The sequence below is a fragment of the Meleagris gallopavo genome, chromosome 1 (assembly GCF_000146605.3).
Source record: "Meleagris gallopavo isolate NT-WF06-2002-E0010 breed Aviagen turkey brand Nicholas breeding stock chromosome 1, Turkey_5.1, whole genome shotgun sequence".
In the NCBI taxonomy this organism is placed as follows: domain Eukaryota; kingdom Metazoa; phylum Chordata; class Aves; order Galliformes; family Phasianidae; genus Meleagris; species Meleagris gallopavo.
In genome coordinates this window covers 22,471,708-22,497,694 of record NC_015011.2, presented here as the reverse complement: position 1 = coordinate 22,497,694, position 25,987 = coordinate 22,471,708, and the positions used below count along the sequence as shown (strand labels likewise).

Below are 25,987 nucleotides of genomic sequence, written 5' to 3'. Positions count from 1 at the left end.
CAAATCAGATGTGCTCTTTGACTGTGGAAAATCATTATGACACGAAAGTTTCAAAGATGTATACATTAGTTTAATAATGATTAGAAGTTTCTTTTCATTTTGAAATTCTACCATTTGACATCTGAGGTAACTAATATAATCTACAAAATATGAATAGTGTTACAACTGTGGCATATAAAACAGATGAACATTCCACAGCCTCAAGGTAACCAGTTTCTTGCTTAGTAAGCCAGAAATTCTCATGGGAGTACCACAATGTTCCAGAGCACTACATTGTACAAATAGATCTCTGCTGTTAGTTTACACATATGGAGAAAAAGCAACGTGTGGTCAGACAGATTCTTTAAAGACTAAACATGTGGATGTTGAAGGCAGCAGGCTTTTCCAGGTAAAATCACTATAAAGCTATGATCAGTATGCTTTCTCCCAGTTTGTCAGTTTTTCTGATAGTGAGCTACAATTTGACACTACATTTTTATTCCATTACTGACTTTCTGATGAAAACTTCAGATAAGGCACTTCAGAAAGAAATGACAAGGAGATCAGAAGAATTTCCTTGTTGAAACTTCTGTATGTGTGCTGCAGGCAGGGTACAAATTGAGTGTTCGAGAAACCTGCACCATGAATTGTGTCCTGAGTTTGAGGCATTCACTCTTAAGAATTGTGAAAATGTAAAGATTACTTTCAGAAAGGTATATTTGCTCTGGAGAGGTACTCATTGGCTTTGTGCACTTCAACAGCTACCACTGAGTTGGTCAGAAGTCATAAAAATAGCTTGGGAAATGTCTTGGTTCTTGTAAAATGTGGTTCTGAACCAGTACACAACCGGTGGACCAGCAGCAGTTATAAATAATGACAGCTCTTCCACTTGTCTTTAACTCAGAGCTAGCTTCATAACTTCAGTCAGTTACTGGAGAAAGGCAGAAGAGGACTGAGACAGCTTTTTTGGTTTACAGGAAATGCCTTATATTAAATCCATGTCTTATAGAAATGAAGCATTGCTTTGGCATTCCGATACAGTGAAGAGGTTTATACCTCTTGGTATAAATGGAGTTCATACCCAAGGCATTTACCCTGGCAATGTGAGGGCCATTTGGTGTCTGTGTGTGTTTGAGTTTTCATGGATGTATTGAGGTCTTTTTGATGGATCTACCTACTTTGTCTTTCCCCAGAGCATTAGATGCTGAACTCTAAGCTTAAAATGAGATTATTTAATTACTGCAGGTGATTAAACGTGTGATGGCCTATTAAGATCAGTCATTGCACAGACATTTTGCTTTGCAAAACTGCAAATTAGATTTTATATGCTACGTATTTGTTGTTTTTTTTTTTCTTTTAGTGTACTCTATATGAAGGTAGTAATGCAGTACTCTAGAACAGCAGATGTTGTTTCCTCCCATGTAATGTTTTCAAAACAATAGAGGGTAGGTTTATATTCCAAAATAAAGGTATTTCAAAGTATTTCCAAATATTTCTAGCAGCTGCAAACTATTATGTATTTTTTATTCAGTAGTCATAACATTATGGAACATCTAAAGAGCATAAGAAAACAATTTACTGTTCTTTTAAACCATATCTTGATTCTCTTCCCCAATTCTGACCTTCCCTCGAGCTCACTAGTGTTAGTTGTATGAACAGAAAATAGCTGAAGCAAAATAAAAAAAAATCAAACTTGATTACTTTCCTAGAAGTATACTCCCCTGGTTTACTCATGCAGAACTGGTGTTTTTATTAGGTGAAAGGTATTAGCAGCTGAAGGGTAAAGATCAGCATGGTAGCACACCAAGGCTGCTCCACGTCTGTGCATTTCCATTAAAAAGACTACAAAGTTTCTGTAATTTCTTACATAGCTGTTGTCAAATGATAAAAAGGCTGTAGAAAGGTTATGGAACAATGGAATTCGAGAAAAGTAAAAACAAGACAGCATCCTTGCAGTAATAATTAATTTAATCTTAGTTAAATTATTTTAACATATTGAATATAGATTATAGTGTACTGTATACAATATATCATTTTGTCAGCAGTACATACTCTGAGTCTGATTTGAACTGGAAAAGTTATAGTTTTCTGAAGCAACCAAAGGTTATGGTCTCTGCATCCACCATAATTTCTGGCATCCCTTTTCCATGTAGAAGAGAACTTGTTCTAGAGGAAACCTAAGCTGTCTGTTTGGTTCAGAATTTGTTGGGGTTTTGCTGAATTATTACTATGCAAACACTGTGCGAGATTCCTGTTTCAAGATGTTCAGTATCTTACTGAGGAAGAATAAGAACAAAAAAATAGCTGTTATCAACTTGGAGTGTGAACGGATCAAGAGCCGTCTTGCTATGAACTGTTCATCTACCCAGGCAAAAATATTTAAACAATAAGGTAATATTCAATTCCTGGCTCCATAGCTGCTCAGGGGGCATTGTAATCAAATAATCCTACTAGTCAGAAAAACAATCTACATTATAGTGTGGGAGAGTTTACTGTTGGAAATGAAGGCATCCATGCCTGCTTTACTAAAGAAAAATTTGTCCTACATATTCAGAAACTTGAATTTACACCAATTTATTTTATAAGTCAGTACAAGAAAGTTAAACACAACTCTTCTCATAGGCTGATTAAAAATTCATATGAAAGGTGTAGAAGTGCTTAGCTCTTTACAGAGGTATTTCTTTGAAGTACTGAATCTTGGCATTTGTAGATGTGGTCACAGCCTGGCAGCAGCTGGAACGTTGCCCAAATGCAAGTGTAGCCTCTGTCTTTGCAAGAATAAAACAGTACCTAACATGTTTCTGATGTTTGGGGGTCAGCAACCTGAGCCACTTTGATTCAGTGACATTTGCAGTTCTGCTCTGGCTGCGTTATTGGCTTCATCTTTCCTCCTCAGTCCTGAACTGAATTGCTGCGATCTATGAGATATGTGTCTGCTGGGAAGAGTGAATTGCTACATGAACTATTTGTGTACGCCAGGGGAAATTAGGTGATTAATAAACTGCAATTAACTGTCTTAATATCATGTTGAGTGAGCCTTAAATTTTGACTGCTTTTTTTTTTTCCTATTTTTACGGTGTTCTGTTACTGTGGTAATGTGATCTCCATACTGAGCAAAGCAAAGCTTCAGCTCAGCATCCCTCTTGTGCAGTAGAATAAACACTATCACCAAGTACCTTTCAGTTTTCAGAAGTAATTAGTAGCTTTTTTGTGAACAAGAACCTTGTTCAACTACTGGCTGCTTGATTACTTTGAATGAAAAGGACATGCAGAAGTAAATTACTGTGAGCAGGCTGCTGCAGGGAGCAGGGAGCATTCTAACTTCAATCTGCTTGTTTGGCACTAACTGCATGCAATCTGTTTCTGTCCATGTGTGAAAGCTACCTGCATGCAGTCTGCTGTTCAGTAAGCCAATCAGGCCTTAAGGAGGCTGCACTTTCAGTCTGCTGTGCACCAGCAGGCAAACCTTTAATCAGTATCTTTTGAAAAGATCACGATTAATAAAAATCCGTGAAATTCACTTCTGTGATTATAGCAGCAAGTGCACTGTGAATTAATTAGGGTCAATTTTGACCCCATTGTAGTTTAAAAAATAAATTACTACATGGCCAGATTTGTAGGTGTTCTAGGAAAACAGACTTGCCTGTCTTACTCCTGTCTCCCAGCTGTGCATGTTAAATGAGTATCTGGGGATATGTCAAATTTAGTGTAGGACATAGCTATTAGACAGCAAGGAAAATATTCTAACTCAAAGGTTCTTTTCTATGAAACATGAATTGTTTTTCAAAGGCAAATCAGTCCTTCCCTACTTCATTCTTTTTTGACCAAGTGGAGTAAAAGGGAAGTAAAAATGATAACCAGATACTGCCTGTAAATATACTTACCTGTTCAGTTTTGATACAGACTTTATCGTGTGCATTGTCCAAGAAATTTTAGTCTTGAATGACGATGACTGTTAAATTTCTTTTACAGTGTTGTATTTTTACTGAAGCTTTTAACCCTAGGAAAGAAGGGAGAAAAAAACCCACTTCTTAAATCTATACATTCTCTCACTCTTTCATATATTCAGAGTAAAAGTAACAGTTTTCCATTCTGAATTACTGTAGGCTTATAGAGCACCTTTTAAATAGTTTAATTTTGAATTCTATATAGTGTGAAATGGAGACCTGCCTGAACACTGTTCATATATCCTACATATTTGCACAGAGATTTCCTCTAGTGTCATTTACTCATTCTTAGTTTTAGCCTTCATCTTTGTTTCTTAATACAACAAGGCTCTAAAGTTGCATCAGTAATAGATTTTAATATATTTATTTGTTATGGAACAATTCATACAAATACTCCTTTGGAAAATGTACCCTCTCAAGATCTTTGCACCTGTTGCTAGACTCACCTAAACAGTTTAATGCCTTAGCAAGAAAAGGATCTGATATTTGGCCATAATAGCTTTTTTGATATAGACTCTGTGAGAGGTGTGTGCTCTGTCATATCTTTTTTTAAAAATTGATCCAAATACAGTCAGGCTGCTGTTTGCAGGGCTGACAGCCACTATGACTTATCTCTGGCTGAGCTGCTAGGAAAGCATAAGGTGCTAAGGATCACCCTGCCAGGGATGGGGGCGTTACAGTAAGTGCACCTCAGCTTCACTTTCCCCTTTTCTCCTTGTCACCCTTCAGGTGGCCTTCCATGAAATGGATGCCACTAGGCTCAGGTCTGGACCCATGGAACTCTTAGCTGCCTCTATGTGGTTGCAGTGGTTGAGTCACCATCCCTGGAAGTGTTTAAGAGCCATTTGGATGTGGTGCTCGGAGATATGATTTAGCAGAGGGTTGTTAGAGTTAGGGTGCTATGGTTAGGCTGCGGTTGGACTTGATGATCCTTGAGGTCCCTTCCAACCTGAGTAATTCTATGATTCTATGATTCTATGATTCTATACCTTGGTGATATTTTTCAGTACAAAATGGATATTAAGCAAGTAAACCAACCAACTCCACGCACGTTAGTACCACTTTCTGGAGAGTAACGATTGGTACGTTTGCTGTGGATATTGCTTTTTGAAGAGGAGGGCATTCTGCTCTTGGGACTTGACTTGAATGGCTGCTGGGCCTCTGTGCTCTCTGTGATACCAGAAAAGACAGCCAACATCAAAGCACATGGCTGCACTGAGCTGGCCATGTTCTTGGGCTGTTCAAACATGTGCATCAGCACAGTCTGTAAGCATGCGGGGGAAATACCTCCTGTTGCCTCCCAGATACAAGTGTGCTTTCCATTAGAGTGAAGCCTCCACACATATGCCGACTTTGTTTTTACATGAAAGGCAGGAACTCACAAGGTTTTTGGCACTGTCTGGGAAAACAGTTTCAGAAGTCTTTCACTTGGTGTTTCGGAGCCTGTTAGTGGCTCTGTGTTCCCCAGACCATGCATGGTTCTGATGTGTATTTCAAGATAAAGTAATCAGTTCTGCTGTTGCACTGGACATGCAGAAGTTTTGCATCCTCTTTGGTAGTCACCAGCTTTCTATTTGTAATGAATATATGGCTGAAACTATCAGTATTACACACCTTTTTCATGTCCAGGGAATGTTCCAGAAGAACCAGGGGAATCTGTTGGGATGAGATTTAAACATACTGAAGCTTAGTGAAACATAAGATGCCTAGGCGGTGTAGCTAGGTTCCTTAATGTGTTGTATAGGGAGCATTAGTGAAGTAAAACTTGTAGAGAAATGTTTAATATTTTTTAGTAAAACAAATGATACGTCTGAAGGGGAAAACAGCAACAACAATAAATATGTCTGGATACAATCATTTCTTAGTTTTGAAATAGAACGCTTAGTCTAAAGTAAAAATAAGATCTACAAGAGCCAGCACAGTGGTTATGGATTCAGATGCACTGCCCAGCAGAAAATAATATGGAAAGGAATGTATCTTAAGTATGCCTTTCTATGGGAGTTATACGTCCACTTTTGGACACAGGAGAGTTTTTCCTCCACTTCAAACAGTGACGTGCTCTCTCAGGGATTTGAGCGCCCACTTCAGCTGGCCCTTTTTCAGCTAAAGATAACACAGGGCTTGGTTGCTCCTGCCATTCAGTTTCACCGTGTTCTTTACACACATCTAGTCTGTGAGTGGACTTGATTCAAGGCTCTTTACAATTCAGTATTTAATTATATGTACAAAGCAAATGCAAGCAGCTTCTCTGGGAGAGCCTGAGAGACTGCACTGCCCAGAGCAGCCTATAGTCCACTGACTGTAGGAAGGCATTGAGAGATGGAATGGAAATCTCTCCAGCAAATCACCTAAAAGAGGGACTCTATGCTTCCTATGTCACAGGGCACTGTTCTACCTGTAATATGAAAGGAAATTAATGCTTTGTGCAAGGCACAGTTCTGGTGACATGTCCTGAGAATACCTGTCAGATAAGCACCATCAAGCAAAGGGATTTTTGAACTCTGTTAAAGTTAAAGGAGTTGAGTAGCATAGCTCTGTAGAACTATGGCTGATTTTGACTATGCTCAGATGAAGATATGTATGCACTTAGGAGACTGGTGTCAGCTGAGTGAGGGTTTTGAGAAGATACATTCCAGATGTTGGTATTGTCGGAGCTCCAAGTCATCTGCTCAAGGTGATACAGAAAATAAGAGGCAGAGTTGTGAACCTGGTCCCAATTTCTGCTTCCAGGATGCCCTACAATATGCTCTAAAATAAACTCTAAATAAGGTTAATAGATGCTCTTGCAAGATCTATGGGATTTTGTGCTAAAAGTGACAAAGAAGTATTTTCGATATACTATTTTCTGAAACAGTGAATTCAAATCTTTAAGTCTTGCTTACTGTAAGAAGCAACTTTAATAGTAACTTTAGCAGACATAACTCACTAGACAGAATCCTTAGCTAACATGTATTGCTATTGTCAGCGTAATTTGGTTTCAGAATTCAGCAATGAACAAAAGTGCTTTTAACTTACTCAGATCTTGTCATAGTTTATGAATGTAGTGATGGCTGTTGAATCTGATTTCTTGTGTTTGTCATAGCTATGATATAAAGGTTCTGCTCTAAAACCTATTAGATGGGACTAGAGATCAACAGCTTCTTGTACATAATATCTAAAAATTTCTTTGCTATGTGAAATACGAATGCTGTACATCTTTAGCGTGGAAGGGTATAGCAAAATTCTCCTTAAAAATAGGAACAGGACTGTGGGATTTTCCAGCTAACAATATAGCAGATTTTGTACCTAATTACCATAGAAAAGCATCAGGGGATCATTGGCAATTTATTGAGAGAAAACCATAAATACCTAACAATTCCCTTGGTTATCACATAATATTTACTTCTTAAAGTGTCAAAGCACATGGTTTTCTCAAACTATTCTCCATGTGCAGATTTGGGACTTGGCAAATTTTGAATCAGTTCACATTCAGAGCTTACACTGGGGAAAGAGAGGGAAAAGAGGAAGACTAAATGGGAATCCAAAACTGACATAGCTCCTGAGATGTTCAGGTCGAAACCACTGTCTCACTCTTCAGAATAAAAATCCTGTAGAATCTAAAATAGCAAAATGCCTCTCTTTAACTGCTGTTCCTCTTTTATCTTCATTTTGAGGGAGGAAGGAGCACTACATTCTTTTCATTCCTTTTTTCTTTTTTTGCTTTCTGTTTTTAGTTGATAAAGCATACAAGCTAGTGGTCATTACTGTTCCTGATTAAGAAAAATATCATTTAGTTGCTTTAGAAAAAAGCATGCTTGCTAAGAAAGCACAGTTGAAAAAGATAGCATGCAGTTGTTAGCTTTAAATATTGGAAAAAAAAAAAGTAGTTGCCTTTTGGCACAGTTAAAAATATTTTCCAGAACTTATGCTTACAGTATTTATTCTTAGGAAATTTGTATTTCACATTCACTTGTCTTCAACAAATTCTCTGCACCTCTGAACTGTTCAGAATAATTCATTTATTATAATAATAATAATTTTCTCTTGAGTAACAGTGCTCAGTTCTCAAAACTGTTTCTTAGCTTCCTCTGAGGTTAGCCTTCTGAGTGCAGAGGAAGCCACTTTGCATCTGCTCCAGTGTCACGATGACTTGTATTTGTCCATACAATCTTCATTTACTTTGAAGCAATTGTCTTTGTAGATAGGGACCTACTGGGGTTTTCAAAAGCTCTTTGGCAAATATTAAATATATTCTTCCATCACTGATTAAAGCATGCTATATTGTTCCCCCCCCCATAACTTCCTCAGCAAAAGTTTGTGATTAAGAGAAAAATCCTGTAATGTATGGTATACTTGTATTCTTCAGACAGTGTAATAATAGTCACAATGTGAATAGCACTGGTAAGAACTTGAAAGCAATTTAGACTTGTGGCTGTGCTTTGTCTACTTTGCAAATTCTTCTCTGATGTCTCCAACATGCCTTGACAATATGGCAAGTTTCTCGGCTTTTTATATCATTCCCAGTCCCCTACTGATGTCTGTGCACTGCATGTTCCAACCCTGTGAGTGCCCAAACCTCTTATCTAAAGTGACCTCTCCCTAGATCCCTGCAGAATTGAGCACCTCATAGTCTTTTAATGTGTTTATCATGACAGTGCCTTTGGGGCCAATAGGGAAATATTATGCCTTTTTTGCAGATGGAACACATTAGGTTCCTCAACAAACACAGAGGCAGCAATTTCTTTCCTTCAAAATATAGCTGCAGTACATGAACTGCTACCCCAGGAGTTCATCCCATTAATCCTCATCTCTCTGTTCCTTTTGATGTAGGCAATGTCTTCATATATGTCTTAATGCTTGATGAAAAGTAATGGTCATTGTTTTCTGGCTGAAAGTGAACTAAAACTTCTCAGAAGATTGCTTCCCTCCTTGCCAGAGTGTTCTAGATCTTTTTTTTTTTTGTGCACATAGGAGTTTCAGTTTACTGAAGTTAATATTGGGTGCTTATCTGAACCAGCCCAAATCTCTGAATCTTTGGGGGTTCATTTATCACTGAATAATGCAGCCGGACAGAGGGAGACAGCTGAATAGAAGTCAACGTGCCAACTGTTCCTTCATTTGTTACTGCCATATTAATAAAGTCGTTAGAGTGGAACTAATCCATCTGCTCACAATTTATTCCCTAGCAATAAGATACAATTTCACTGTTTCATGAGCTCACCCTTTGACTAATTTTATTAGAATTCTTTCCATAGCATCATTTTTAATCACTTCTAGTTTTAGTTGTGTGTAAAGTTGTAGAAAAAGATGGACTAAGAGGAGAGATGGAAGTGTTTCATGAGAAACTGGATCAGTTTAAATAGAACCAGATCAAATAAACTGAAGTCAGCAAGTCTACAAAGGCCAGCAGAAAAGCATTGAAAATTATCTCTCTCACAGCAAGCTTTGTTCTGTCGTGTCTCAAATGTAAAGAGTCAAAAGCAGTGTGGTACCCCCAGCAGCACCATAGGGCAAGGCTGGGCTGCGGTGCTGATGGCCAGTGCTGACCAAAGGCTTCAGAGACAAAGCACAATGATTGGAAAATCTCCCTTCTTTGCCAAAAACTAGTGAATGACATTTAGCTCATCCACTAGCTCCCAGACAAGTGGGCTTAGAGTATTAAAGGGATGCGGGATTTTGGCTATCTGGTGTTTGTATGCAATGCTAAAATGAATTCCTATGAGCTTTATTATGATTTTTTTTTTTTTTACTTTTAAAAACATACTGATATGCTTATTCTGTATTGGTTGTTATTAGTAGATGTTGTCTTCATTGTGTTGGGTGAGTGCAATCTCAGACATGAGTACCTAAGCAAAGCTGACCAGTTTTTCAAAGTGCTGAGCCTACCGTTCCCATTGATCAATAAGAATTTTTAACATAAATGCAGAAAGATTGCTGAAAAAACTGGGAATGGAGCCTACACAGAGGAGTCCTGGGTGAGAGTTTCCAAAGCATCAATTCATTAACATGTCTACTTTCAGAGAAAGTCATAGTTTTAGCAACAGCTTTGCATGGATTATTCCAGAAAGGTTCTGAAAAATGTACCTTCTTCTTATAAAAGGCAGAACTGTTTTGTATATAATATCAGCTGAGAACATTAAAATATACTTCCTTTTCTTTATATGGTGCACTGCCACTCTGCTGGGGCACCGACAATTAAAAAGAACACAGAAGAATAATTTGTCTCTATTTAATACAGGTTTTCTTGGAAAAGTTGTGGGCTTCTTATCTTCTCTTCTTTCAATTCCTTCCAGTTAGGAGGAAGCTTACAGTGTTAATATGTAGACAATTACTGTGATTTCAGAGAAATTATTCCTTCATTAGAACGGAGGTGCTAAAAAGGCACAACAGCAAGTAAAAATCTATTAGTACTGAAGATCAATATCTTAATTTAAAGCATAATTGCAGCTACAGCAGTATTTAAATATGACATTCATTCCATGATTTTAATTGCATGACTATGGATCATCTTTACAGTGCTATGGTTCTCTCTCTCACATATGTATATGTATATATGTATTTTTTCAATTATTGAATGCTGAGCTAAACAAAATTTTTGTAAAATCAGACTTTTTTGTTCGTCTTATTAAATTATAAATAAATTAAATAACATACACTGACAGTTCCAATAAAATTGAGAAAACTTCAGAGTACCAGGCTCAAAAATCTCTGTGATTTTTTTATGAAGACATATACCCATTAAGAAGAATCACGTTCATTATAATGTGCTCTGGAGAGAAACAGTTCTCTTTATACAGCAGATGAACTTCAGAAATGCTCCCTACATATCAACTGATATTGACTGAAAGGTTTCTAGATGTACATTAGAAGGTTTTATTCCTCTTTTATTTGTTAGTTCCCAGTAAATTTTCTGTAAAAATGGAAGTTTACTAGTAAAACACCAAAACAGTCCCATGAAGAGTGAATTCTAGCTGAGGGGAAGTTTTCTTCTAGTCCAGACATTTCAGGACCTTTTTGTCTGCTTTCTGAAAAAGAAGGGAGAACTGATACAGCAAGAACTATCATCTAAGTTTACGTGTCTGGCTCTCATCTTTGCCCTGATGATTGTTTGTAAACATTTGATCACAAGATGTTTCATCTTTGGGCAAGGCAAGAAGGATGTCATGTCACTACAGCACCTCAAGAAAACTTAAAAAAATCTGAAAGCTGTCAGCAAAACCCTTAATGCACTGTATAGTGGTGCATCTATACTGAATCTGTGGCTGCCACAGATTAGTTTTGCCCATTAAATTTAGCATGTCAGTGATGATAAAAGATTGGTATCCTACAAAACTGAAGCTGAAAGAAATAATGCTTTTTCAGGGATTCACAGTCTCTCAATGATCCTAGAATTACATATTAAGCACAAGCACAGTTCTTTAGAACTCATGGCTTGTGTGATTTGAAAACACACGAAGTCAACATAAATCAGTGACAAAATGTGGCTTGCAAATTTATTTTTACTATTTATTAATAAATAAATAAAATAAAAAGCCACATGAACCTTGTGTTAAAGATATCTCCCAAGGAATGCAATTAAAGTCAATTTTTGATTGCTTAAACACATACCCTTCGCAGAGGTATGAACAAGAAAATCCCTATTAAATTATTTTATGACACCATGTTGAGAGCAATAGCAGCTCATTCAGGAATTTGGAGCTTTCTTGTGAAGTCCTGTGCAAATTGTTTTACTGCAAAGTAGGAGCTTTCTGGTGTTAAGGTTAGTTAAAGTAATACTGTCAAATACCTGTCCAGGTTGCCCAGACCCAGAGGCTCCAAGACAAGCTCACAGTTGACACTAGAAGACACTGTGCCATTCATTTTGTCATAACAGCTTTCTTTAGTTATAGAGCATTATTACAGAGCATAAAACAAGACAATTATATAATAGAACCCACAGATATTTTGCTGTTCTTCTGACATTTTGTACACAGAGATGACATAAGCCCTTTAAAGTCAATAGGGAATCGAATGAATTCATATTAAATATGAGGCAACTATTTTGCTTACCTTTTAATTAAATAATTAATGCACACTTGTATTTACTAAAATCAAGCATATATTCATATCTCCAACAATATAAGGGGCACTGATTATATCACCAAATTTCACCTTGACAGTATTAGTACATAACTGTTATTTGCCCATTGGTCCAATTTAGAAATAGTGTCCTAGATCTAGCATCTCTCAGAAGCAGACAGTGGTAGAATGTGACAGGTGTCTAATCCATTTTAACATCAGTCTAGAAAAGAAAAATAGAAATCATCATGTTTCAAAGGAGAAAAAGAGCAGTTAAATCATTTTTGTTGTTTTGAAGAAATTGAATTTTATTCTTATTTTCAGTTTCAAGAATACTGTTTCTTGAAATGAATATATTCCACTGAAAGTGTTTTTCCATTTGTATAGTTTGTTTGTTTTGTAAATAATTAGAAGTAATAAGCATATGAAATTCCTTTACAAAGCAAGTCTTGAAATATTGAATGTTAACATTATTAATATTCAGTCTCAGTCAGAAAGGGGCATGTCTTCATTTTTCATACAGTATTTAAAAACTGGGCAACGCAATATGGAGGAAGAGTATCTTTACAAAGTAATTTGAAGTGAGATTCATCTGAAATAACTAGATATATGCCTCTGGATCATTCTAAACTCTTTTTACAGTCAAGAGGGAAAGGCATTATTAGGATATGATTCATTTTGTCCTAAAGTAAACATCAAAAACATCAACGTTATTTCTCTTCAGAAACAATAAAGGGAAGCTGTAGTTGGCAATTTGTGCAGCCATATATACTGTAGCTATCTAAAGTTACTAGAAGAACTGCTCAGTGTTACAAATGCTGTGATGTTACTTATATCATCCGTGGATGCTTGAAGGTTATTCCTTGTAAGGCACAACACTGATATAAGATACTATTTAAAATTTAAGAGCTCACATATGCTAAAACTTTTGGTCAGAAATCACTATTCTCTTAAATATTTCCTTTAAAATTTTTGGGAGCTTCTGGCACCTTCAGTATCTTTGAATAGAATAGATTAGAATCATATACTCAAGCTTTCTAAAAGCCAATAATAGATAAAATATTTCTATGTTAATTCTGTGTCTTATTGAACTCCATCTGGAACTGATATGGCTCAGTGTCCCAGTAGAGACTGATGATGAATGGCATTCCTCAGGGATCGGTGCTGGGAATGGTTTAACATCTTCATAGGTGACATTGACAGTAGGATTGAGTGCACCCTCAGCAAGTTTGCAGATGATACCAAGCTGAGTGATGCACTTGACACGCTAGAAGGAAGGGATCCAGAGTGACCTGGACAGGCTTGAGAGGTGAGCCCATGCCAACCTCATGAAGTTCAGCAAGGCCAAGTCTCTTCTGAATTTTTTTTTCTTTATGCACCTGTATCTCCTCAAATGACTTTGAGACATTTCAACAGAAAAATATGAGAAATATGTCTGCAGATATGCATACAAAATCTCCATGAGCAAATAAGTAGAGATTGCTTGACAAATAGAAACAAAATGGCATTAATTGATTGTACGTTTTCTTTTATCTTTAGCAAATGTAGTGTCTTGTACACTGACTGTGGATTCAGATTATTACTAAACCATTGTTTGAATGCAAAAAGAATTTTAAATTTTGTGTTAAAAATACATGAAAGACTTAAATATGAAAGAACTGTAGAGCAAACCCCAGATACTGCTGTTCCTTACTTGCCATTACAGAGGATTTAAAAGCCATGTGGTTCGTTGCAGCGCTGTTATTTTCACTCCTTTCATTTTTATTCAGGACTGTGGTTCTCAAATTCATCCAGAGGAGTCCTGTGGCCTGCAGCCTCTGTCTCATGAGTACCTGTCTGCAATTTCACAGACTGCACTGAAGACCTGTGAAGCTGGAGATGCAAAAGGTTTGTGCTTAGTCTTCTCATCTCATGCACTTCACCAAGACAGATGTAGAAAGAGATGTTTCTTACTCTCTTTGCTCATGCACCAAACGACACACAACAGTTATAACTAATCACTTGTAACTGTTATGGATTTTTAGAATGAGATTAATTTTGTGACAATTTTTATTTTGATGAATTTGTTATCAGCGATCAACCACTACTTGTGTTATTGTTAGGTAGCCTGTGAAATGCATTGAACTATTTCCATCCAAACCATTTTAAAATAAAACAGGGTTTTATTCTAAATGAAAGGAAATGTCTAATTAAAAAGAAGAAAAAAAATAACTTCTTGAAAAAGAATACAACATTTGGACCCACTTTATTTTTATATTTCTACTTCCATACTGAAAACAAAAAAATAACAATTTTAAAGTGGGCTTTTACATGTATCAACACCTTAAATATCGAGATGGACAAATCACACAGTATGGCTGAAATGCCTTTTGTTAAAACAATAATTATTCAACAACCAATATGATTGAAGTATCCCTTTGGATTAGTGAGAACCCACAACAGAGCAGAATGGCAGACAGTTATTAATCTTTAGTTCACAGATGCATGAAGACTTATGCAAGTGTGCTTTAACAAATATGAGAAATCCACAGCACTACTGGAGTATGCAGTTCTGTGCCCAGTTTAAGTTGCTTTTGGATTTTGACAATTCTTTTGGATTAAACAAAGAATTTGTTCAATTCTTTATTAGATAAATGAAAAATAAACCCAAACTACTGTATCTCTACCCCACGAATGTATTTTTTTTCTTCTCATAGATAAGAGCATCTTCTCACAGCAATGAACTTGCACGAACTCAGTGCACAGTCATTGCACAGTAACAGGAATGCATGAAGTGCCTGAATACATCAGATTATATGAAAAAAAAAAGGGAAATAAATTATTTTTTTCCAATGTTAAATGAAGGGAATACACAAAGGAGACATCACTATACCTGGCAGCATATTCTAATCACACAGCAATTATGAGTCATAAATAAACACGGCACCATCTACATTAGTATATTAGAATGTAAAAATCCTGACTAGACAGCCCAAATCAAATTGAAAGAAGAGTCCATTTGGGGCAGACAGCCTGTTTCTTGTGATATATAATGTGCTTCTTTTGAATACTTTGTCTAGCTAAATGGAGCTGAATATAAAATATATTTAAAGATTTAGTGCTAATAGCATAACATTAAAAATGGAAACGACTTCAGGAAATGTAGTCTCAAAGGACAAGTCTTTAAAAAAGAGAGGAATCATGTTGGTTTATAAAGTGAAAATTTGCCTAGAGATGTCTGATGAGCCTAGAACTGGGATGTATAGTTTCCAGGAAGAAGTGACTGTATAGTTTTAATTCATTTCACAAATTCAAACTGGAACTGGAAAGTAGGGCTTTTGTGCAAAACCACTCAATTTATAACTAAGCAATATCCCAGTCCTGACAGCGAACATTCTTGTAGAACACAGAATCATAGATTCATAGAATCAGAATTGTTTGAGTTGGAAGGGACCCTTAAAAATGTCTAGTGCAACTCCCCTGCAATGAACAGGGACATCCACAGTTAAATCAGGATGCTCAGAGCCCCGTCCAGCCTGACCTGGAGTGTCTCTAGGGACTGGGTATCCACCACCTCTCTGGGCAACTTGTTCCAGTGCTTCACCCTTGGTATTGTAAAAAAACCCTTTTTTTCTTATATCCAACCTAAATTTCCCTCTTTTAGTTTGAAATCATTTCCCCTTGTCCTATCACAACAGACTCTGCTAAAAGTCTGTTGCCTTCTTTCGCACAGCCTCCATTTAGATATTGAAAGGCCGCTCCCAGGTCTCCCTGGAGCCTTCGCTTCTCCAGGCTGAACAGCCCCAGCTCTCTCAGCCTGTTCTTGTAGGAGAGGTGTTTTATCCACTGAGTCCTTTTTTTGTCCCTCCTCTGGACATGCTCCAACAGGTCTCTTCTGTACTGAGGACTCCACATCCCAGGTGAGGTCTCACTAGCCCAGAGTAGAGGAGCAGGATCACTTCCCTCACCCTGCTGCCCACACTTCTTTTGATGCAGTCCTGGATCCAGATGGCTGTGAGGGCACATTGCTGGCTCGTATTCAGCTTGCCACCCATCAGTACCCTCAGGTACTTCTTGGCAGGGCTGTGCTCTATCCTTACATCCCCCAATTTGTGGGGATTGCCACAATACAGCTGCAAGGCAAAAGAATGTTTCTATAACCTACTCCTAGAGAAAGCATCTTTAAAATGTCTTAGGATTTCAACTAGATCCCAAATGTAAAAGTGAACTAATCATAAATCAACAAGCTGTTTTTAGTTTCACTTTAGCTAAACCTTTAAATTTAAATTTGATTTTTCAGTTTGTTGTTGTTGTTGTTTTTCAATGGGTAATTATTTGGTTTTGATCTTGAAAGTAAAATCTGTGTATTTGTGCCTATGGCAGTGGGAAAGGATGAGCAAAATTAAAAAAGGCCAAAATCCTTGTCCAGAAGGAAAAATAAAAATAAAATAAAATAAAATTCAGCTTTTCTTAATTAAAACTTCTTGACTTTAGGCTAGCATTTGCTGGCTTTTTAAATATGAAGTAAATAGTCCTAAATAATTTTTAAAAATCATATTTTTTTTCATACCAAGTTAGGAGAGCAGCTAATGGCTAGCAATGTTTAATCTCATATCCTAAGCAAGAGATTTACATATGCAATTGATAAGCCTCTTTAATGAGCCCAAAAGCAAGTTTACTTTCACTCTTTCTCTAGAAACCTATTACAGGCTTTCATAAAACTTTGTGTTTGCCATATAATAAAGTTAACCTAACAGCAGCTTTCTCTTATTCTCCTTCAGTGAATTCTAGGTGAACTTACTTTTGTCCAAGAGAACCAGTGCTGACTCTTAGCTGAAGCAGCATAAATCAGAATAATTGAAGTTATGCTGAAAGCTACCTTGCATACTGCTACCTTACAAAACCAAACCAATCTGAATAGAAAATAATCTTATCTTCCAAACTAATATTGATTTGTTGCAATTTTAAGTGTTACTTGTTTTCTTTTTTATATATAAGATTTATTTTTTATAAAATCTCATTTGTGAAGGTTAGGAATGCAGTAACTAGCTACTGTGAAGTTGCAATAGGAAAATTTTATAATAATTAGGTTTAAGATACATATATTTACGTAATATTAAAAATCTATGTAAGTGTAGCAACTGCATATACTAGCACAAAATGCCAGTGCTTCCTATAAACATAGGTTTGCCATCGTATGCCATTGTTCTCTATTTTTTTGCCACTTGTCTTCAGCATATACCAAAAATATCTCATTTTTTCTTACTATACTTAATTATTGAACGTAAGTTAAATAATCTTTTCAAAAGGTACATTATCACTTTCGGTTTCCAAAGTTTAAACTTTTATTATTCAGATGTTTCAGTTCCTTAATATTCATTTTATATAGTTTCTAGTTTATTACCTAAAACCAGATCAGCTCATAAACGTATACAAAGTTAAGCAGAAAGTTCCATAAAATGTGGGATCTCAGATGTAGCCATTGCCAGAACTTTTATGAAATTGGTTTGAAAGAAAAATTACATAAGGAAAAACTGCCAGTTTTCATACATTTTTTTAAGTATAAACCACTGCCCAAAACCACATTTAGGTCATTTTTGAAGATCTAGACAGCAGTGGTAGTCTCTGATTCCAACCTCAAACCAGCCATTCATTCTGCCCCTAATCTGTTACTCAGGAAGTATAAAGTGATAATAAAGTGATAAATGGAGTTTACATGGCACTTTCTACTGTGCTGAGACCTGGTACTTCTCGTTCTGTTCATATGGCTGCATGTGAAAATCATGCCTTGCTCTAGAACTTGGGTCATCACTTCGTAGCTTTGGGTAAAGATTCACTTCAAATCCCAAGACAAAAACTGCGTAAGATCTTGCCCAGAAACCAACTGTCAGGTCTTTCATCTCTCAAAAAAGTTACCTGTTTGGAACTACAATACTTTTTTATCCTAATGCATGTTGAACTTTAAGCAGCTGACAAATGTGGGGAATGTTGTCCTTAAGGACCAACAGCTTAGTGATTAAGAGAGAAGGAACGCAAACTGAAAACAGCACTGTGTGAGGAGCTCTGAGCAGCTCTACCTCTATGCTTTTTGTTGTTGGCCCTCCTTCCTTACTTTATGCCATGCTGCAGTGGGCCGCATGCCCCATAGCTGCCTGCAGGAACTCAATTAGGTGTGCTGATGTGTGATAATGGAGGTGTTCAGGCTTTCATTTAGTTCCAGCCTGCCGTCGTGTGCACCATGTCACCTGCAGGTATAGCTGGTGGTGGGTGTGTTTTGCATAAAGCAGAAGCAGCTGCAGGACAGGCTCAGCAGCAGCCAGAGCTGTGCAGCCGTAGCACTGTGGGATACTTTCTGCCCTTAAATGTGTCAGTGCAGGTTCCCCTGCAAACAATTCTTGATAGTTTCATTTAAGAGGGCTCTTTTATCTGCTACTTACCAAAACATTTGCTTAGGACTTTCCTGCAGTTCAAGCACGGGGTGACTCATGGAGATGGCCTTGCTCCTGAGGTAGCAGCTGACAGCTCAGGGCCTCTGGTATTCTGCAGGCTTGGTACTCTCAGCCTCCCACTCTGTCCTTGCCTGATAAGTGCTGATAAACAGTGGCCTTGTGTTGTACTAAGGCTTCTTGTGTAGCAGCTGTATAACAAACACTGAGAAGCCCACCGGGCTGGTGCTGCTGTTCAGTAGGAATGACTAGGCGTTTGCTGCTGGAGACATTTGCTGGGCTGCAAGGAGAAAGCAAAGCATGCTAGCTTGATAGCTTTGACAGAAGAATCTGGAGGCATGTGCTTTTTTCTTTAATCAGGCAAAAGCGGGTTTTGCTGGCATAGCTACATGGACACTGAGAGCTTTTGTCAGGACATTACAATCGTATGGACTGGAAAAAGAAGTGGATGTGAATATAAAGGCAACTCAATTTTTCTATCTTCATTCAGAAGCTAAGTCCCTCTGACTTCCAGTAGGATTTTGGAATTAAACAGCTTTAGAGACCCACACTAAGTAAATCATTCAGCCTTTCAAAACAGACACTTGTAACTCACTGACTTTCGTTAATCCCACTATGCTCTCCTTAACTGCAAACTAATGTTTGAAAATGGAGGTCAGCAATGCAGATTATTCATCTAACTTTAACCCTCTGAAATGCATGTGTATGGTTTTCTGAATTCTCAAAAAATAAAGAAATGAGTATTGATGAGGGAAAGCCATCCTCTCTCTTGCTTTACTTTTCTATCCAGAGGCTTTGATCAACTACTCAACTTTTTAGAAAACAATTGTAGAATCATAGAATCAAATCATAGAATTGTTAAGTTGTCCTCTAGTACAACTCACCTGCAATGAACAGGAACATCCACAGCTAGTTCTGCTTACTCAGACCATAGTCCAGCCTGTGACTGTGTCCAAGGATGGGGCTTTCATCACCTGTCTGGGGAACCTGTTCAAATGTCTCACCACACTTACTGTAAAAAACTTTTTTTTTAATATCCAATCTAAATCTCCCTTATTTTAATTTGAAACCATTTCCTCTTGTGCTATCTCAACAGACTCTGCTAAAGAGTCTGTCCTCCTCTTTAGTAAGGTCTGATAAGTGAGAGTTAATCTTGATAGATAAGAACAAATCTTGCCTTTAGATGTTTCAGAACTGTAAATATTTTCCTTTTCCCATTCTGCCTTTTTAACCCTTTCGACTTTATTTTATCCCTTCTGCTGGGAAAGGACAAACTGATGCAAGAAAAGCAATTTGAACTGAGAAATGAAACCGCTTCTGAGCATTCACAGTTCTTTCAGAGACAGCAAAAGGAATGCAGAGAAGGAAAGAGTCTCCTTAATATATGGAAAACTGCTGTCACAAAATGCTTGAGAATGCCTCACTTGTTCCATAGTAACACTCCTCCAAAAAATACAGAGGAGATGCTCATAACACATTGCTGTTTTCCAGGGCAGTGGATTGTCCCTTGCCTCAGCTGCTCTGACAACAGAACCTGTGACTGGAGAGAAATAATGTGGCAGCCCCATGGCTGCCAATACTCCGTGTTTGATAAGCCTGAGCTCCAGCAGTGTGTGGAAGGCAGAAAGGTAAGTAACAGATTCTGCTCTTTAATTTCTTGTTATTTACTTGGATATTTAGTGTTCCGGAATCTTAAAAGAAATTGCATGAGTGATATTTAAGAAAAATCCCTTTTTATTATAGTGGGGAAAATGTTTTGGACAGAGAATCCACTATCGATAATTTAGCCTCCTATGCAGTCACAGTTGTACACTGCCATTTCACATAAAACTCAGGTCATACCAGTGGAATTTCAAGGTCTGCAATGTACATGGTTCTCAATGAGACCTGCAAAGGGTATCCAAGCATGGTAAACAGAGAAGGGATTTGCATTGTTACAGTTTGTTTCACACTTTACATGCAAGTTTAGTTTCTTCTGCTGCATACCTAATGCATGGCATTGCTTGTGCACACTAATCTTACCAAGTCTTCTTGCACATTCTTTTCTTATAGTGAAGCTTCTAAGGTGATTGCTTGGAAATACAAGGTCTCCTTTATAGGCATGCTATGACTATAAAACTGTTGAGAGAGAGCTCTGATCTGAGGCTCAGGTACATTACTGAGGATACAAGTATCCAGAAAGTAAGTAATTAATTGTTATAAAGATTTTTTACAGTGTATTGTCTAGATAAGAAAATAGTAATTAACATTTTGATTGAATCTGATACAAGTTCTGTATGGACAGATACAAAAAGAATAGTTTTCCAATTAATATTTTCTCCTTCATTTCTGATCATTTCTTGTCCTGCACAGAGTTCTTCACTGTCGCTTGGCTTGATTTCTGCCTGTGGGTTTCTCCTACCATGCTTTTCTCAAAAAAAAAACAACAACCCAGTGGGTTTATATGACAGAGAAACTCAAATTGCTTCTCAAATACAAAACAAGCACTTCTGGATTGACCACAACAAACAATATAGAATGATTTGCTAGCTTTGGTCTTTAATTTTCGTAGACATGGGGCTGTTTCAATGAGGAAACAGCCTTTGGTCAGACAGCTAAAGGATAGCAGAATAACAATATACCACTGTGGAAGTGAATTGCCAGGGCAGTGTGGGATTCACTTCCTGAATCTGAGTGCTTACATTCATCAGTGTGAAAACAAGGACAACAATTTTTAAATGTCCACTACAGCCAATCTGAATTCAAATTCTACTATGTTATGACTTTCATCCATTCTAGTGTCAAACAAGAGGCAGAGCTAATGTGAGATGTATTAACACACAGTGTGAGAAAAATCTATGTAAAACTAATTGCACGTTTCCTATTCTGCATCTTTTGCATCACTGTCTGATAACCATTATTGGGCTGTAGAAAGCTGCTGAATCACTCATGTTACCTTTTCACAGATGTCCACGTACCTGCTGTATTATTTATAGGTCATCGTCCTAATACATGTTCCTATTTTGGATATATCTATCATCTCCTATATTTTTCCTCAAATGTTATTGTTGTTGTTACACTGTGGTATTGTTAATTTTGTGTAGCATGTTAAATAACGATTTTGCTTCTTTCACTAAATAAATAATTGTAAGGCCTGGATCAAGTTCCTCGTGTTGTGGGAGCTGAGGAAGTCAAAAAGTCTTTCTTTATACATAAATTGGATGAGTAGAAATGGACCTCAGCTTGGGTGTTAAAGTCCTGATTATGTTTATGATTAAGGGAAACTTTACACATTCTGAGGAAATGATAGAAAAAGTTTTGGGTTTTTTTTTCAGGCATTCACTGAAAGAGACTTTTGCTTATCAGTTTTGTAAGGGAGCCATTGAGTAGACAGGTATAATTCTTGAGAATGAACACATTTTTCTTATTCAAGATATTTTTATAAGCATCCATCAATATTTATTTTCCATCATTTGTGATATTGTTTATTGTGTATTATATACCTCAGCTTTAAACGCTATAGAGATCACTGAATTAATATCAATTAATTACATCATAGTTTCCTTAGTAAAATAAACAGAAGGGTTCAACACCAACACACTAAGCAGACAAGAAAAACATAATGAGGGCAAAATTTAAGCCCAAAATCATTAGCCTAGATGAGGATACTGAGATGATTTAGAATGTTTTCTAATCCTACTTAAGTTAGAGGACAACAGAAATCACTCGTGTTCACTTACCAAAATGCACTCAAATATGGTACATACTTCTGTGTTCTGGGGATTTGTAGTATTCCATCATATTTGAAATATTCATCTTGTGTAACATTGTTCTCCACAAAATCTACATTTTGCAGCATCAGAAGTAAAATTGTTCCATCAGAGCTGGAAGTAACTGTGAGATCTCCCAACTCAGCCCTGTTTTCTTACCTGCAGACCACACAGTATCTGAATTCTGGCTCAAAATGTATTTCAAAATAAGGCAGTTAAACAGCTCACATAATTACCAAATCTTCCTTTAGAAAAGAGTGTGACATATGTCAGCAGCATCAATGGATCAAATGATGTCATATGCCTTCCCTTGAGCCTCTGTGATTTTGTCTCTAGAATACCATTTGGAGAAAATTCAGACTCATGTAGGATTTGATCAGGAATTGAAGGCAAAGGAATTAGTAATATTTGTGATACGTTAGAGTGAAGCCTCTGATTTTTGACCATCAAAAAACATATAGTTCAGCTTCAGGATTCTAATGTGCTGGTTTTTACTTTGTATGATTAAAACTTCACAATTAGACACGATAAACAACATAAGTGCCTGTGATTATACATTTTCTTTAAAAATGAGGTGTCAATTTCTCTGCCGCTGTCATATTCCAGCTATGATGCAGATTGTGTTCTTATGCACCTCTTTTAATGCAGTGCACACACACACAAGAAAAAAAAGGTCTGTGTATTGTTTTGCCTGTAGTAAATGTGAAGGGAAGCATGCAGCGAGTTTATCATCACACATTACTGTGCTGTGTCCTTCATCTGGATGTGCACCAGCAACTAATGAAGCAAGATGGAAAGTGAACACCAATAGTCTCTTTTTGGATGTAGCACATGTAAGATCAACTGTATGTTTAAGTGCAACTATACTTTTTTGTTATGTTTCATAGAACAGCAGTTAAATACAGTGCTCAGATATGTCTCTTGCTCTTTGATTTCTTTTATGTGTTTATCAGCATTTCTGAAAGATACTCACGATCATCCAAACAGCACTTTTTTCCTGTATTCAACGTAAAAAAAGCCTACCAAAATATGCTTTTCAATTTTTCTTTCTAACTTCAAGCTGCTTTCATACATTCTATTAAAATTTGTAATTCAAAGCTCATCTCTAAAATTATCAAGTCCTTCCTCTATAACAGTGATTCACTTATCCTGGCTGTGACTTCAAATTGGTTTTAACTACTATTTTAGTTTGTGTGCACATAAAACTGTGTTTGAGCTAAGCTGTTTCTATTTCACAAGAACCTAAGACCACCTGTAGTGAAACAGATTGGTGGAGACATGAGAAAGGATATGCATTCACAAAAACAGTTTATAAGAGGCCTCATTTTGCTTTATGATGTGTTAGCAAGACTAGTCAGTCATATGTTTGTATTTCAGACACTGTAAACAGGAAAATTCTGAAGTGTTGAGGCTCAGGTGGTTCTGGCATAGTAGATTTTCCATTTTGAGCATTTGTAATTGTTCTCCCTTCTAAACTCTTAGTAAGGGTAATAAGATGCAGGTACATTGTTTTACGGAACTCCATGTGTGCCCTAATTGAAGGAAAGAAATAGACAATCTTAATAAAAACAATGTATCTGTACGATATTGACTCAACAAATCCTCTGATGTTAACAAGAATTTGCTGTAAGAATTATCCAATTCTATGAAGACACAATGCTCTGAATTTTGTACAGTAACTTTTAAAATTAGGTATAGGAAAAGGAATTCTAACAGGTAATTATTTATCCAATTAGCAGCACATAGAAATCTACCCTCAATAGCATGGGGAGATTTTGTTTATCACTAAGAAATATTGCTCAGAGTTTAGTCTTATAATAAAGTGCCATTGAATCATGTGTAACTAAGAACAGGAAATGTGAAAAGGCAATATTTGCTGAAGTACTTAAAATTCAGCTGTTAAAACAGGAATTTTAGCTTATAATTTCTTAATAATATTTTAGAGTTAAGTACTGTTTGGGATTTACAGGTGCTTAGATTTCCTAAGCGTAGTTAATTTATAATGATAGGTCTGGTTAAGAAGTGAATTCCACTATGCTTACACAATCTCTTAAAGCCTGTAAGCTATGATGGATTTTTTCTCACAAAACATTTGCAACAGAAGACGCTGAAAGCATCTGTCTGCATGACAGTGTTGTTCTCTGTCTGGTAAAATTATAGCCTTATGTATGCCTGATCCTTTAGTCATCCTGCAGACAAATCCCCCATTGACCTGAACAGCACAGGACTAAGCCTTGTGCCAGACTGTGGAGAAAATGAGATACAGCATATTCTGCACACCTGAACCATCGTTTGGCTCATTATTGTCATGGAGCTAAACGGGAGCATCCACAGAGTCCCTGGTTCAAATAATATGTGGCATGCACAGCTTTGGTATTTCTTGCAACTGTATAGAAACATATGTTGCCATAGCTACCACACATTCAATTACATTTAATGATTATTCTAATTCATCAAAGCTCTCGGATTATTTGGAGGACATAAGCAAGTTTTCTTCCTGGGGCTATGCACCACCTGCTTTAGCCTCTGGGTTGTCCAAACAAATGCTGATAATGAAGCTGACCTGCAAAGGGTGGATGCTTTGAAAGATACTTTCTGATAGTCTGCATATCACAACAAACTGGGTTCGGCCAGTTCAGTGCAAGGGCATTTTGAAAAGATTTTTTGCAGGTAGGATTACACACAAATGTCCTGTTCATCCACCTGCGTTTTTTTGTTTTTTTTTTTTAACAGAAGAAAAAGAATTTGTCTGTTTCCTTTCAGGATTAACAGATGTCTCACAGCATGGTTGGAACAATAGTTAGAACCAGATTGTTGGATGCAGAGGAGGCCTTAATGAGTGGATGCTCTGCATGTGCAGATTTGGTGGTGATGTTCTGTGCATCCAGCAGCCTGGGATGCATTGGATTACAAAGAATCCACAGTTATCTTTCTGTCTGAGATCTCTGCTGCATTTATGGGAGAGCATCCCGTTCAGAATGTGGCACGCAGAGTTTCCAGAGTGTGTCTGCTGACGCCTCCAGTGAAGATCACAGGCATCAACACTCATTTTAATGATATGTCTTTCAACAGTGCTGTGATTTCACTGTGAAGGAAGTAGCTGGAGTTAAACAGACTTGTGTGATTCCAGTGATACTGTCTTGGCATAGCTCATACCTGCTTGAAGTCAGAGATTTCTTGACTGAAAGCTAATATGATTGTTATAACTGACTGACATCTTTGAGGATAATCTACATTTTATATCTCTCTTTCTGTACGAACACAGGTTTGCTTTGACTCATTTTCCTCTTCTCCTCTTACATCAAGTCTTAACTATTCTCTTAGCAGACCGGTTTCTGAGTATTTAGGTTAATTTTCCTGGTGCAACCTGTATTCATCCACCAATGTGATGTTGCTATCTATCACATTCCTGACATCCTGTTCAGCCACACCTTCTCCTAGTAATAAATATACATTCCCACATGGACACTCAGTCATGGATCTAATCCTTTTCCTGATCTGCTTTAACTCTTCACAACAAGTTCACTCAAGAGTGAAAATTGAGATGTTTTGAGACTCAAAACTTACTCCTTCAGAGGTGAGGTGTGGACACCCTTCTGAGTCTTGTGCTATTTGAAGAAGTACCTCAGGGCATTGACAGGTATCTGTTTCATCTAGTTATGCTGACTGCTCTACAAGAGTCTGCTCTGACTCCCAGCACCTCCTTCACATTCTCAAGAACATCAGCACAACAATAATACTATTTTTGGTCTATCTTATATTTTTATATGATGCCTAGCATCAAGGCATTAAGACATTTTTACTATCTGTATGTCATGTTTGAGGGCTTTGGCCATGGCTCTTCTTTCTC

At 37.1% G+C, this 25,987-nt stretch overlaps 1 protein-coding gene across 4 annotated transcripts in view; it reads left to right on the top strand.

Moving 5' to 3' along the window:
• The window catches only part of CPED1 (cadherin like and PC-esterase domain containing 1), a 143,537-nt gene that overhangs the window by 103,884 nt on the left and 13,666 nt on the right, over window positions 1–25,987 (top strand). For all 4 annotated transcript variants that reach the window (XM_010706395.3, XM_019612394.2, XM_019612395.2 and 1 more), the window contains exons 18-19: window positions 13,733–13,850; window positions 19,880–20,016. In XM_010706395.3, the coding sequence (XP_010704697.1) occupies window positions 13,733–13,850; window positions 19,880–20,016 (255 nt within the window). The remainder of the gene's footprint in view (window positions 1–13,732; window positions 13,851–19,879; window positions 20,017–25,987) is intronic.